Here is a 14599-nt window from a genome sequence, read left to right on the forward strand (position 1 = left end):
AGCACCAAACCCTTTTCCAGGCTCAGTGTCAGAGCACTCGCTTAGTATGCGCCAAAGCCCTGGGTTCCATCCCCGGCACAACCAAAGAGAAGCAGCGGATATGTTTAGGATAGCTCTTGCTGCTTGAGGCTTTTCTAAATTTTTATTAAAAAACAAAATGCACAGCCGCCGCCCCACACACCCTGCATCTGCATCCTGGTCCCTTGCGTGTTCTGCCTTTGGGCAGCAATTCATTCACACTCAAGTCAGGACTCTTCACGCCAAATCTCGGCCCTTGCAGTGTGTAGGTTCACATCCACTAGGATGCCCACTGCAGGGGTGCTGCCGATGCAAACATGGGCTGGGGGGTGTGACTCAGTGACAGAGCCTTTGCCTAGCACGGCCAAGATGCCATCCCCAGCAGCCAGAGACACAATATGTTTTTAAATTTTAAAAACAGCGGACTCAGCTTCAGCTGTTTCTTACTTCAGATGTGTCAGTCCCTGGGGCCTGAGAAAGGCTTTGCTGTTGCTGCCTCTGCTCAGAGTCACAAGATTTAATTAATCACTTAGTTGAATCCGTAACGTGCCCTCCTCACCATGTCCGGGGGACTCAATTCACACTGACCCACTGATTGCTTGAGGCTTATTAGACATGCAGATTCTCAGACCCCAGCCCAGACTCACTGAGTCAGAAACTCCACACACAGGAGGCCTGGGCGTCTGTTCTTAGACTTCCCTGCTGGGCTTGATCCCTTGAAAGCAGGAGAGGCCTGGCCACATGGGCCTGACTAAGCATTTGTCATCATCCTGTGCAGAGCTCAGCAGAGAAATAGCCTGTCTGGAGTCTTGCTCCTAGAAGGCCACCACTGCTGTAAGACGAGTGAGTGTCCAACGACTGGCTGTCAGGTGTGGCAGAGCAACTGGCGGGGCGGGGAGGCTTCTCCTCAGGCACCCTGATTTCCTCATCCACCCTAGGGGGTGCCAATCCTCCTGAAAACGTAAGTGCAGGACAATAGGAACTTTCTTCCTCTTCCCCACCCTTTCTCGATAGAAAGGCACTTCCCAGCGCCCTCATTTAAAAGCAAGTGGCGGCTCACACCTTTAACCCCAGCCCTTTAAAATAAATCTTTAAAAAGGGGGACCCGGCTTAAAAGAGCCGGGTGTGGTGGTGTGCGCCTTTAATCCCAGCACTCGGGAGGCAGAGGCAGGAGGATCATTGTGAGTTCAAGGCCAGCCTGGTCTACAAAGCGAGTCTAGGACAGCCAAGGCTACACAGAGAAACCATGTCTCGAAAAACCAAATAAATAAATAAATGCAAGCCACCCTTGTCTACCTAGTGAGTCCCAGGCCAGCCACAGCTACATAGTGAGACCCTATGCGCAATCTTCTCTTAGCACAGGGGAAACCTAAGAGGAGGCTTGACATGAGTTTGAAGCCAAGCTGGGCTAGTATGAGACTGCCTCAAGAAAAATCCCATAAACAAAAATATATAGAAATAAAACCAGAGGGGCTGGAGAGATGGCTCAGTGGTTAAGAGCGCTGCCTGCTCTTCCAAAGGTCCTGAGTTCAATTCCCAGCAACCACATGGTGGCTCATAACCATCTGTAATGTGATATGGCGCCCTCTTCTGGCTTGCAGGAGTACATGCAAGCAGAGCAGTGTATACATAATAATAAATAAATAAATCTTAAAAAAAAAAAAAAAGAAAGAAAGAAAGAAAAAGAAATAAAACCAGAGCCAGGAGACGACTCAGTCATCCCAGTCAGCATCTGCCATTTAAGCATGAGGAATTGAGTTCAAGTCCCCAGGAAGGACCCACATTCAAAAATAAAAATGAAATAAAAGTCAGGCATGGTGCTACACACTTGTAATCCTTGTGCTGGGGAAGCAGAAACAGGAGACTTCCTATGGCTTGCTATCCAGCTAGTCTTGCTAGATGCAGTTTTGAGACAGGGTCTCTTACGGCGCACCACAAAAATACACACAACTCTCTCTTGATTCCTGTGAGGTCAGCACCACATCCATAGACATGCCACTGACCAGGAGGTAAGGACCCTTGGCTCCTCGTGTAGGTGGCATGAGTCGGCCTCTGCATCCTTCATCCCAGTCCTATGTTTCCAGGGATGCACTTGTTCACAGGCCCCTCTCAGGATCCCCCTCATGGCCATTGATGCTGAAAAAGGGCTGATGCTTGCTCCCAGTTAACAGACCTCCGTCTTGTCTAATACGCTGACCCCCTCCCCTTACCTCCTCCTAACAGTTCTCTAAGTTATGTCGATGCTGAGGTCATCTCTACACGTGAAAAGATAATTTACGTTCGGGTCATTGTGGAGAGAGTGGTCCAAACCCACTTCTTGCCACATAGCCCACACCTCCCGCTTGAGATACTGGCTTTTGCCCCATAGACTGTCTCCGTGTATGTCTTGAATGTTGTCTTTAACCCACTGCTCAGGTAAGGGAGTGCAGTGGGCTGTTTTCTGTGGCTCCAGACCTCAAATTCTAACTGTGGATTTAGTATGCTAGGGGACTCTGGGATGAAACGAAAGAAGCAAAAAAAAAAGAAACTCAGTTAAATCTTTGAAATTTTCAGACCACCCCCCACCCTCAGTCAGACACCTTGCTGCTTCTGATCCTCATCCCAGAGCCTCGTGGCTTCCCCTTGTCGGCCTGACTTGCCTGTGGCACAGACGCTATGTGGGTTCTGCCGACATGTAGGCAGACACTGCTGCCAGATGAAGGAAGATGCACTCCTCTTTGAAGGGAGGCACTTGTGTACTCAAAGAAGGAGCAGGGGTCATGAGGCTGTCCCCTCAGCACACCTGAGAGGCCGACAGAAATACCACAGTTGACCTTGTGCAGAGTCTGCTGGTGTTTTCCCCTTTGGGCACAGATTTTTTTTTTTAAAGATTTATTTATTATGTATTCAGTATGCATCAGATCACATTATAGATGGTTGTGAGCCACCATGTGGTTGCTGGGAATTGAACTCGCGACCTCTGGAAGAGTAGTCAGTGCTCTTAACCGCTGAGCCATCTCTCCAGCCCTGGGCACAGATCTTAATATTCATTCTTTGAGGACTAATTGTCCTTTTGAAAGCCAGATCTTGAAGTGGAGAAGCTGGCTTTCTCTCCACTCCTGCTTCCCTGAAGGGCCGTGTATGGACCGTGGCATCACCTTACTGGGAAGAGAGCTCTAAGCAGCACGTGTAGTGTTAGGAACTCCGTTTCTCACCCGAGAAGGCCAGACCCCGACTCCTGCCCTTCGCCGTGCCTGCCCACCACAGTGCCTCAGCAGGGTCCTCCATAGCTCTTAGCCTGCCGCACACAGGCTTGAGACTCACATTAAAAGTTTCTTCAGGCCAGGTAATGGTGATGCACATCTTTAATCCCAGCACTCGGGAGGCAGAGGCAAGAGGATCTCTGTGAGCTCAAGGCCAGCCTGGTCTATAGAGTAAGTTCCAAGATAGCCAAGGCTACACGGAGAAACCCTGTCCCCGCCCCCCAAAAAAAACCCGCGTAACTTCTGGTTTCATAGACCCTCACTTCTCACTTCATCTCAGAGGGGAGTGGAAGGTTTAAAATGCGGCGTGGAGGACTGAAAAAGGATCAGCGGTCAAAGTGAGTTGGACAGGGGCCTAATATGACCTGTTGGTTCGCTCCTGAGTGACTTCTGCCCACTTATTTCCTCTCCTTGGACATTGGTAGATCTCTGCCTTTCTGGTCAAGCTGAACATTTACCTGGCTCAGTTTTTACATATTTTGAAGTGTGTGTGTGTGTGTGTGTGTGTGTGTGTGTGTGTGTGTGTGTGTGTGTAAGAGAGAGAGAGAGAGAACTCGGGTGCACACTCACATCCACGTTGATCTCAGGTCTCACATGTTCTATTTCACCAATAGTCTACAGATTGGTTCTCGTTAGCACAGGCATCTGCTGGCCCTGTCACACACATGTCATCTGTGCCAGCAGCCTTATCTGTCTGACACTTCTGCACCAGCCACCTGGATCCCCAGCCTGGGCCTCAGTGCTTATGATTGCCCTGGTTGGGCCTGGCCCTTAGCCTTGCTACGCAGGCCCTTCCCTGCGCTGGGGAAGGCTTTGGTTCTGGACAAATAGACTTGAGGTTGGGGAGTAAGAGCAGTTGAGCATAATCTCAGCCAATGAAGATTTTGCCTTTTGTTTTTGTTTTGGGGACAGGGTTTCTCAGTGTAGCCTTGGCTGTCCTGGGCTCACTTTGTAGACCAGGCTGGCCTTGAACTCACAGTGATCCGCCTGCCTCTGCCTCCCGAGTGCTGGGATTTAAGGCGTGCGCCACCAAGGCCCACTACCATTTTATATAAGACAGAATTGACTAGTAACAAGAAGCCATTCTTCACACCCAGCCTTCCAGAAAATTCTCTAGGCCTAGGCTGTTACTCAGTGGCAGATCACGAGCAGCGAGAGGCTCTGTCCCCAGTAACAACAAAAAGAGGCCAAGCATTCTAGGCTACATAGTAAGTTCCAGGTACCCTGAGATATGTGAGAATCTATTCGGATAATTAATTAGTCAGTCAATCAGTTAACTAGGCCAGGCATGATGTCGCATGCCTGTAATGCTGACAGCAGAGGATTGTGGGTTTAAGGCCAACCTGGGCTACCTAAGACCCTGTCTTGAGAGAGGGGAGAGAGAAAAGGGAGCTGGAGACATAGCTCCATTGTCAGAGTGCTTGCCTGGCATGCACAGAGCTCTGGTTTGGGTCTCCAGCAGTGCAGAGATTGATCATGGTGGTGTACGCCTGCAACCTCAGCACTGGGGAGGTGGAGACAGGTGCATAGAGCAAGCCAGAGTCCCAGGGACAGGAGAAGGCTGCCGGGAAAGAAGCACCCTTCTCCCTGGCCCTGACACCTTCAGTGTCTCATGGTCCACAGCAGGAAGCGTAACTGGAACAGAATACTCTTAGCCCTGGGCCTCCCCTGACTCTGTGGATGAAACTTGCCGCAGCACATCAGAAGGGAAGGTGTGGCGCCGAAGCTCATCCTGCAGTAGGGCCACGACTGACAGTTGCAGGCTGGGTGTTTAGAACTCCACACTCACATGGACAATACCCAGCTCTAAAATGAAAGACGAGTTTCCTGGCAGTCTAGACAGGGCGGGGCTGGTGTGTCTGAAATTCGATAGGCTAGGACTTGTGGGGTCTTGCTGACAAGGACTCTGTCCAGCCTTAAGCTTGTAGTGATGCTCCTTGTCTCAGGAGCCTTGAAGGTGTCCAAGATGGATACAGCTAGGAGGCCTGATCCCCAGAATTTTCTCCCAGCTCCAAACCAGCTCCTTTACACCCAGGAGTCCTTGGATCTGGCATGCCCACTAGCTTTCTTGTGGTAACCACTCTCCTCTTTGTCCAGTCAGAAATGCCTTCCTGTTGGGTGGTGGTGGAGCATGCCTTTAAATCTCAGCATTTGAGAGGCAGAGGCAAATGGATCTATGTGAGTTCGGAGCCAGCCCAGTCTACAGAGTGAGTTCCAGGACAACCAGAAATACACAGAGAAACACTGTCTCATAAAACCGAGGGGTGGGGGCAAGTGAGAAGAGAAGAAATGACACCTGCTTTGGATTGTAAAGAAAATAGGACTATCTGGTGACACAGTCCCTGTGCTTAGCCAGGGATGACCTTAACTTTCAATCCTCCTGCCTCTGCCTCCTAAGTGTTGGGTTGCGTGCATTCTCCACCATGCTCAGGTTGTAGACATTTCTCCCATAAATTATTCTCACCTTGTCCTTAAAATAAGCCCATGATCCTTGTAGGTATTTCTGGCTCTTTGTGATATTAGCTGCTTTAAATGTATCCGGGCAGAACTGAAAGGCTAGATGAGAAATGGGGAGCACAGGTCATCTCCCCTGACAGCCCATGCTGTCCCTGATGGGTCTTTGAGCTGTGGGAGTAGAAAGGGCCAATGTCTTAGCCCCTCCAGGCTTGGCTAGCACACTCTCTCATGTAAATAAGACACTCAGCCCCTCCTCTGCCTCAGCCTTGCAGTCACAGCCCATAGCAATTTGAACAATAAAAAGACCAGCGTGCTCTGCCTAAGCTCAGGGTGTTGCAGGTTTATAGCTCAATGGCAGAACACTTGCCTAGCATGCTTGATGTCCTGGGTTCAAACCCTCGCGCCGCAGAAAGGGGCAGGGAGGAGAGACTAGATCCAGCAAACCAAAACATCTGTTGCTCACTCCTCCATAAAAGGCAAAGACGTTGCTATCAAAGTCGGTGCCCCTGTGCTTTGCTTGCATACTCTATTCAGATTCTGGTTTGGAATGGAATTCCCCATTAGACTAGTTTTTCTGTTCCATTTCTTCTTTCTAAAATAGCACCTATTAGGTTTCTTTTTTTTTTTTTTTTTTCTAAGTGTGAGTGATAGGTGTTCACCATGGACACGTTGGAGGCTACAAAGCAAGTTGTGTGGGTGAAGCCTTCCTCCCTACTCCTATTTTTAAACTTTTGTTCTCAAGATAAAGGTTGTACAAGGCATGTGATCAGGATAAAAGAGCGTAGGATCTATTGGGTGATGTCCAGGAAGTAGTGTATGTCTTTAGGTCTATATATCCATTTTAGCATTTGTATGTGCGGGCGCCTGCCTGACTTCGGATGTGTGTTGCTTACATACTGCGTCACTGCCCCTCGCTAGTGAGTATGGCGTCGTACTGGCTATACGGCTACCTACTCGTGTGTCACTAGAGTCCCAGGAAACAGCAGAGAGAGTTGACGTGATGCTTATGGCATTTCTCCAGGTTTCTGAGCCCCAGACAGACTTTATGCTCCAAAGCCAAGTAGGTCAGTTATGACGGAGCAATTTTTTTGGGAAAAGACCCAGGAGGCATCAGCTCTTCGTGGCTGCGGAGATGGGATAAAAAGCACTTTACACACTCTGGCTTTGGTTTGGAGGTTGTGCCCAGTATCAGGTTTCCTGTGCCCACAGTACTAGGTAAGACGATGAAAGGCTTTGAAAGAAAAGGAGACTGGGGTCCCTACCTTTATCCCACTGCAGTGTAGAATGGCCAGTCCAGCAGTAGCTAGATGTTTCAGCCCTCCTGTTAACCCGAGCCTTTCTCGCCATGGGCCACCTCTCTCCCAGTCCTCCCGTGGCCAAAGGCCTCTCCTTCTGGGTTTCCTGTTTCCTGTGTGTGCTCCTGTGGTTCTGTGATGGTCCCTTGCTCCGCTCCTCTCCCTGTTCCTTAAATGATCAGGTTTGTAGAGATCTCTGCACGCTGTCTTCTCAGTTGCCCGTCACCGCGAGTTGTTGACTTGTCCTGTCAGCTCACCCCCCTTTGGGTCTCACAGTCCACAGTGTGACTCCACCCCTCAGCTGTGGCATTGGATGCCTCCAAAAGGTGGAAGAGCCCAAAGAAAAGGGAGGGTGGTTGGTTTTCCATAGCCCATGGGAGGGGTAGTGCTGCTGGCTCTTCGAAGTCACGTCCTGTGTTCGTGGTTTGTTTCCCCCTAGCTTCCCTGGTTTGGAATGCAGGGCAGTGCACAGCTGTCAGCCCCTACAGGCCTATGGCAAGATTAAGACGCCACTTGTGCAGACTCAGGGTTCCTGTGGGCATGGTGATGGACCCTCCTTGCCCCTTAGAGTTGTGGAGAAGCTAGCTTAACCTCTTGCGCACCTGTCAGTGCTGACATCTCAAGAACGTTTTATGTAGGTTTTTTTTGGTGACCTCAGTAACCTGCACACCTAGAGGCAGTGTCGGCTGCGTATTTAGAAAGTCTTGTTGCGTGGAGGTAGGCAGACCTACCCAAGGCCACTGGCCACCATATGATAATGTCCCAAAGTCACTATATACCCTCAGCAGCCACTGCTGCCTGCAGCCTGGGCCAGCTCTTGTTCAATTTCTGTGCTGAAAAAAAAAAAAAGGGACTTAATTTCATTTGTAGACTTTGTTCCCCCCCGTTTCTGCCTCTCCATTCTTGTGGATTTTTTTTTCTTTTCTTCCTGTTGTTCCTCTCTCACCTTTTCTGTTTTTTGTCCTCTGCCTGTTTTTATTCCACCTTCCTCCCCTGCCCCCTCCCCCGTCCCTCTCCACCTCCAAATTCCTCGCCTCCTTTCCCTCTCTTTCCTTCTTTGTCTTTCTCTGTCTCCTCTTCCTCTTCCTCGTTTGGTCCTTTTTGAAGTTGAGCCCAGTGGCGGGACTCCACGGCGTAGACCTCTCTCCTTCTGCCCCTGCTGTGTCCAGGAAGGTAACGTAACCTCGTCCACCTGTCCCCCACCGCCTCCTAGGGGCCGCAGCCATCATGATCCAACAGGGAGCCAAGGCCCGGCAATTGTTCTCCTCTCTCTCTCTCTCTCTCTCTCTCTGACTCCCGAAAGCCCTACCTCAGAATGTCATGAGTATGTGGCAGTTTCTTACAAGGCACAGTATCCCTTTGACTGTCAGAGGGAGGATGGGTACAGAGGGAAAAGCCAAAGAGCCTGTGGGCTCCAGTGTCTGCAGGGTACCATCCTGCCTACCATCGCTGCTCAGGGCCTTGGAGCCAGTAAGCCAAAGGCCAGGAACAGGGGAGGAACCTCGTCTGTGGCAGCGGTTTGTATCGGTCGAGTCAAGGAATACTGTCCTTACAAAGACTGGTCTACACAAATGCCCCTCCCCCCCCGAGTTTTGTTGTTGTTTTCCTCCAGCCACTAAAATCAAACGTCTTTACCTTATGTCTTGCTGCGTGTGTCTTGTTTTGTTTTAAGTTTGTCTGACTTGAAGTCTGTTGTGGTGATCAGATTGTCATTGGCAAGGCATGTGGGCAGGGGACGGGCAGTGTGGCCATGACTAACCCCTGCTAACCTCTCCACGGCTCTCCTATGTGACCACCCACCCCGCCACATCCCCTTGCTCATCGGCCATGACCAAGCTCCAACATGGCTCATGAGCAGTGTCCCAACGTCCCATCCCTTTCCTCCTCCCCCTCCCCCCCCCGGTGGAATTTGGGGTCTTTACTTGCTGGGATGTGGGAAGGAGGGGGACAGACTTGGTACGCTCACGGCTTGCCACTCTGGACAGCTTGCATGCCTCAGGACTTCATCTCCATGGCCACACGGGCACACTGTGCAGAGACGCTCCAGAAGGAATGCATGGAACTGGGCTGGAGGCTGTTTTAAAGCCGAAGACCCAAGTCTATTGGAGTGGGGAAGGAGAGCTTGGGGCCCCGGACCTGTAGGCAGGCTCGACAGGCCGAGATGGAGGTGCCCATCTTTTGAGAGTAGAGCTCGGGGCCAGGACCCCCGTGTCAGGAGTGAGGTGCATGTGTGCCTGGCACAGTGCTGATACTAACTAACTCTTGCTTGGGTCAGTTCTCTCTCCAGGGTGTGGTCACTGGCTAAAGACTTAGGCTTAGGCCTGACATGTGTCTGTCATACAGTGAAAGAGCTTTGGCCCTTGACTAGTGTGAGTGAGTTGGGAAGAGGCAGGGTAGAGCAGGTGTGAGTCCGACACGGGAAAGGCACGAGTATGTTGTCAGTATTCTTGTGCTAGGGTGTTTCTCAGACCTGGACCATCCACCCCAAGTAAGCGGAGGGGACTTAAGGAGTCCCAGTCTGACTCCTCGTAACCCGAGGCCTGTGAATGGACCTCAGGAAGCCCTCAGACACCCCAAGCTCTGTGTAAAATTACTTGATGTAAGGATGGGAGGGTAGTTCAGTGGTTGGGGCATTGCCGAGTCCATATGCGGCTCTGTGTTCCACCCTCAACACACAGAACACTACTAAGGAAAGTCTGTGTCCACATGGGCAAAGAGCCACTGACACAGGGTGCTTTCGAGGCAGGGTCATTGAGCAGCTTTGTAGGCTACGCAGGACTTTGTTACTTCCGGGATGGTTTGGTTCCTGAGAAAGTCTTTCCTCCGTGCTCCTGCTGCAGTTAAGCCTAGGGGTGTAGCCACTCATGATGGACACTCAAGTCAGCAGGTGGCAGAAGAGTAAGAACAGCTACCTTCCTCAGCCCCGGGTCCCACTGGTGAGAACCGTGACAGCCACCTTGATGCTGGGGTGTTTGCCGGGGGCTGCGTGCTAAGAAGGGGTCTATTAGGGTGGGGGTTGTAGCTCAGCAGTAGGGCATTTGCCTGGTAGGCACGTGTCTAGGTGAGTGCACAACAACAACAACAACAAAAATACGGTGTCTTCGTGGTCAGACTGGGATGCGGTGGTGAAGTGTCAGGGGCCTCTGAAAGAGACAGCTGCCCAGGAAAAAGCAGGGTTAAAAGAGGAAAGAGCAAGTGTAGAACTGGGCGTGGCGGCACACAGGCCTGTAATCTCAGACCGTGCAACGATGGAGAAGAGGAGGATGAGGAGTTGAAGCCCAGCCTGGGGATACAGGAAACCTTACCTTAAAGACAACGTACAATTTATACATTTATACTCCTCCCAGCTATGAGACTGTTTTCCTCCACGGGGGCCTAGAAACGGAGAGAACAAGCCATTTCATACACAGCACACAACACTGTGCATAGTTAAGCTTGTAAGGAGCAGTCGCTCAGCACAAGGCCCGGGCGGGACTGATGGAAAGTCTAGGTCTTCCGGGCCCTGGGGTGGACACGACGCAGCAGCGACCTGTCGTTCTCTGCCTCCTGGTCCCCTTCAAGGCTGTAGGCAAACTGTGGGCCTGGCTTGGGACTGTTCCGGCAGCATCTTGCTTGGCTCTTTGCACATTTGCCCCAGTGTGACAAATCCTTCTGGGCTGGGAAACCAGAAACTCGATCCCCTCGAGTGATTCTCAGTCTCTCACACAGGCATGGGCAAAAAGGATGACCCCAAGCTGATGCAGGAGTGGTTCAAGCTGGTCCAGGAGAAAAACGCCATGGTGCGCTATGAGTCGGAGCTCATGATCTTGTGAGTAACGCTGAGAGTCAGGGAGCAGCTGCTGCAGAGGGCCGCCCGTGCTTGGTGCGGCACAGCAGGCACAGCTGTCCTTGTTGGCAGGGTGAGAGGGCTGTTCCCCAAGTCACTGTTGCTGTCTCTCCCCACCTCAGTGCCCGGGAGCTGGAGCTGGAAGACCGGCAGAGCCGGCTGCAGCAGGAGCTGAGGGAGCGGATGGCTGTGGAAGGTAAGCAGAGGAGGGGGCAAGTGTGTGGGGACGGTGACAGTGGGCCACTGTCCCAGGCCACACACGCCTAATGCCTTCGGCCACTCGGCAGATCACCTGAAGACCGAGGAGGAGCTTTCAGAGGAGAAGAAGATCCTGAACGAGATGCTGGAGGTGGTGGAGCAGAGAGACTCCCTGGTAGCCCTGCTAGAAGAGCAGCGGCTGCGGGAGAGAGAGGAGGACAAGGACCTGGAGGCTGCTATGCTGTGCAAGGGCTTCAGCCTGGACTGGTCCTGAGCCTGGCTCCCCTCGTGTTGGGTAAATTGGCACCCACCTGACCTGGCTGCGTGCTCCCAGACCACTTGGATCCAGGTTCACAAAAGGCCCGGGGCATCCCCGGAGGGTAGTGCTCAGGCACCTGTGCCCTGGGAAGACCCCCCAGGTGAGGGTTAATCCTCTGAGGTGACTCCACCTCCTAGGAGAGGCCACCCAGACTTCCCACCCAGGAGGGGAGGCGATGGGTGTGTTTGATGTGTGCCCCAGGGGAAACTCTTTCAGGTCCCTGAGGGCTTGCTGCCCGGTACCTCTTTCTTCCCTCTGCTGGTAAGAGAGAGATTTGGCTCCTCCTCAGAGCCGCTGCCACCACAGAGCATCTGCTGAGCAGAGCAGCCACTGCCCTCATCGCTCCCTGAAGCACCACCAAAGTCACAGAGGCATCTACAGAAAAGGGCCATGGATGGAGATCCAGCAGGGAGCCAGCCACACCCATAAGGGTGATACCTACCCTACAGTGGTTGCCAGGGGAAGTCGGACAGTAAGCAGGTTCATTATGCAAGTTAGGAGGGTGCAGGAGGGGTCTGCCCCACCACACACTGGATCCCCAGTGGCCAAGTGCCCCGGGGCCTCTCACATGGGCAGTGGCCTGAGGCCCATGGATTGCTGTGTTTTGCTTTTAGTTCACAACTATTTTTGACACTGGAAAGTACTGACTTTGGGAGAGCTGACCGAGGCCCTATGTTTCAACCCCTCCCCCTGTCCCCGCCCCTCCTGCCCTCATTGACAGACAGGCACCATTCCTGGTCAGCACCCACATCAGTTCAGGAGATGGTTCTCCTTGACATTTTCCTGTGTTTGCACCTTGGAACGAAACTGACAACCTGGCTAGACACTCAGCCGCTTCGGACCCCTTTTTGTCGATTTTAACTTATTTTTGTAATACTTGAAAGTAAGCAGCGTCATTTTTATACCTTTACTAGAGACACTGGTTGCCTGTCACCTGCGTGTAGGAGTGCCTGGGAGGGCACCTGATGCGAACGTGACCCAGCTTCTTGTTACATGCATCTATTTATTAGCCTTCTCAATAGTGTTACTGTACCTGGTCGGCATCAGGGAGCAGCTCAAGGCCCCGTGGGTTCTTGCTCACGGCTTTTCTGCCCCCTCCTCCACCCAGCACCCTGTTCCTGTCTCCACTGGACTTCTACAGGAGAACTGCCTCTCTGCAAGGATTCACTTTAGCACCAGGAGGCCAGGCAGGCACCGAGACGGATAAGCTGCTCTGTTGTCTCCTGTTGGGATCTTGGCTCCGTGGAACCTACTTTGTCCGGTTTTGCTGCCAAGGTTTTACCTCCTGTACATAACATATGTTAAGGGTTGAGGCGCTAGCCCCTCTTCATGCTTGCTGGGACCAAGTAGCCTGTGACCTCATCCCTAGCCTGGCTGATGAGAATACCCCAATCCAGCTACACAGGAATGTATGTGCTGGTCTCCCCTCAACACACTGGCCACTCTAGTCTTCCCTGCCTATACTAGGGTTTTTCTTGGCCTGGCAAGAACCGATAAGCACCATGTAACCTGACCCATAAGCCAAGCTGTTCATTTCTCATGGTTCAGCCAGAGACCAGTGGTGGAGGCCAGGGTGCTCCTCCTTCAGAACAGAAGCCCATGGACCACTCCGTTGGTGCCATACCAATCTGGGAAGGGCGTGCCAGCCCAGCCTAGTAGGAAGGGCTGCTGTGGGCAGCATAGCCAAGGGCCCACACTGATCCTGGACTTCCCGTGGGAACCACACCGTGCCTCAACTTGAACGTCCATCTAAACTTCAGAGGAACAAACAGTTGTCTCTGCTTCACCTTGTGCAAAAGCTGCCATCTCTCCTGTGGAAATCCAGATGCACCGCTGCTAGCAACCACCACGGCTCTGGACATCATCACCCCCTGGCCTCCGACAGGGCGGTATTGCTGTTTTTATTTCTGTCTGGAAGGGGGAGAGGAGGATGTTCTGGATTCCATTTTCAACCACAATCTGCCAATCAAACCGGACTTAGGACAGGACCTAAATCGCCTGTGTGGCCTTCTCCTGAACCCTGTCCTCGTCCCCAGTGCCACTGGCAACCCCAAGCAGCTCAGCCCTGTCACACCTGCTAACCCTGGACAAGGAAGCCGTTTCCAGAGTGACTCCAGAAGCGTGCAGAGGCCCGCTGCGCCTCCTGTGGCCTCACAGTGGAAGCACCCTTCCGCTCTGTCCTGGTCCGGCGCCATGGGCGCGTGGATCATTCCAAAGCACACACTGCTTCGTGCAGTCATGAGAAAGGGGACAGAAGAAAACTTTACAGGGGGGGTCTCAGAAATCCACCAGCCTGGGAGGCGTCTCCCAGCTCTCCAGCTGTGACAGGATTTCAGGTTCTCCTTTCCACCCCCCACCCCACCCCCCAGGCTCCCGGTTTGTAAGAGCACTTTCCCCCTCCCAGCCCACCCCCCAGGGCTCCCGGTTTGTAACCACTAGTATGCAGTTGATTTCATTGGTCCCAGGGCCACGGCGTGAGGTGTTCTCCACCTCGCCTGTGGAAATGTGTGCAGCTCCGATCAGGTGTTCTTCCCAGGAGTTAGGAAAGAGAGGGATGTGTACACTTCATACGCGCATGAGATGCTCCAGCGCGTCTGAACAAGCCCAAACTCAAGGCTAAGCACAGAGGCTCCAGCCTGTGTCCCTGGAGGGCAGGCAGAAGGCAGCCCCTTGCTCCCAAGTAAGAGCGTGGCCAGCCCAGGCTCTACCCCTGCTCAGTTGGTATCTTTGGACCTTTGCCCCCAGAAGCCATCCTTAAGATAATTTTGACCAGCAGCTGTAGACTTTAAGAGATAAGACATTTTTCATTGAGACAGGAGAGGAAAAGGGTAGGCCCAGGCCAACAGAGATCAGGGGCTGCAGTATAGCTCAGTGGTAGAATGTGTGCTTAGCATGCGTAAGGCCCATGGTTCAATCCCCAGTACCATATTTTAAAAACTTTTTTTTTGGAAGATGGTAACATGACCCACAAGAAGGAATGGTCTGTTTTATGCACAATAAAGGTTTTTTTTGTTTTGTTTTGGTTTTTTTAAGAAACAAAGTAATTCTGAAGTCATTTTTTTCTGCTCTTGGCATTGAGCCAAGACACATTTCTATATCATCGGGTGAGTAATGTGTACACAATCATTTGGCCAGTGATTATATTATAGGTGAGTGTATGCAGACAGGGTTGCTCAAAGAATATAGCTTTTCATTTGGTCTGTGGTTTTGAACCCTCTGTGTTATTCTGACTTAGCCATCAGTA

At 52.0% G+C, this 14599-nt stretch overlaps 1 protein-coding gene across 1 annotated transcript in view; it reads left to right on the forward strand.

Moving 5' to 3' along the window:
- MICAL3 (microtubule associated monooxygenase, calponin and LIM domain containing 3) overlaps positions 1-14395 on the forward strand; it is a 183095-nt gene extending 168700 nt beyond the window's left edge. The window contains exons 39-42 of the mRNA XM_084766098.1: positions 8120-8185; positions 10721-10820; positions 10961-11034; positions 11126-14395. Of these exons, the coding sequence (XP_084622224.1) occupies positions 8120-8185; positions 10721-10820; positions 10961-11034; positions 11126-11310 (425 nt within the window). The 3' untranslated portion in view covers positions 11311-14395. The remainder of the gene's footprint in view (positions 1-8119; positions 8186-10720; positions 10821-10960; positions 11035-11125) is intronic.
- Positions 14396-14599: the final 204 nt, after the last annotated feature.

This window comes from Acomys minous, assembly GCF_964271855.1.
Source record: "Acomys minous genome assembly, chromosome: 17".
NCBI classification, from domain to species: domain Eukaryota; kingdom Metazoa; phylum Chordata; class Mammalia; order Rodentia; family Muridae; genus Acomys; species Acomys minous.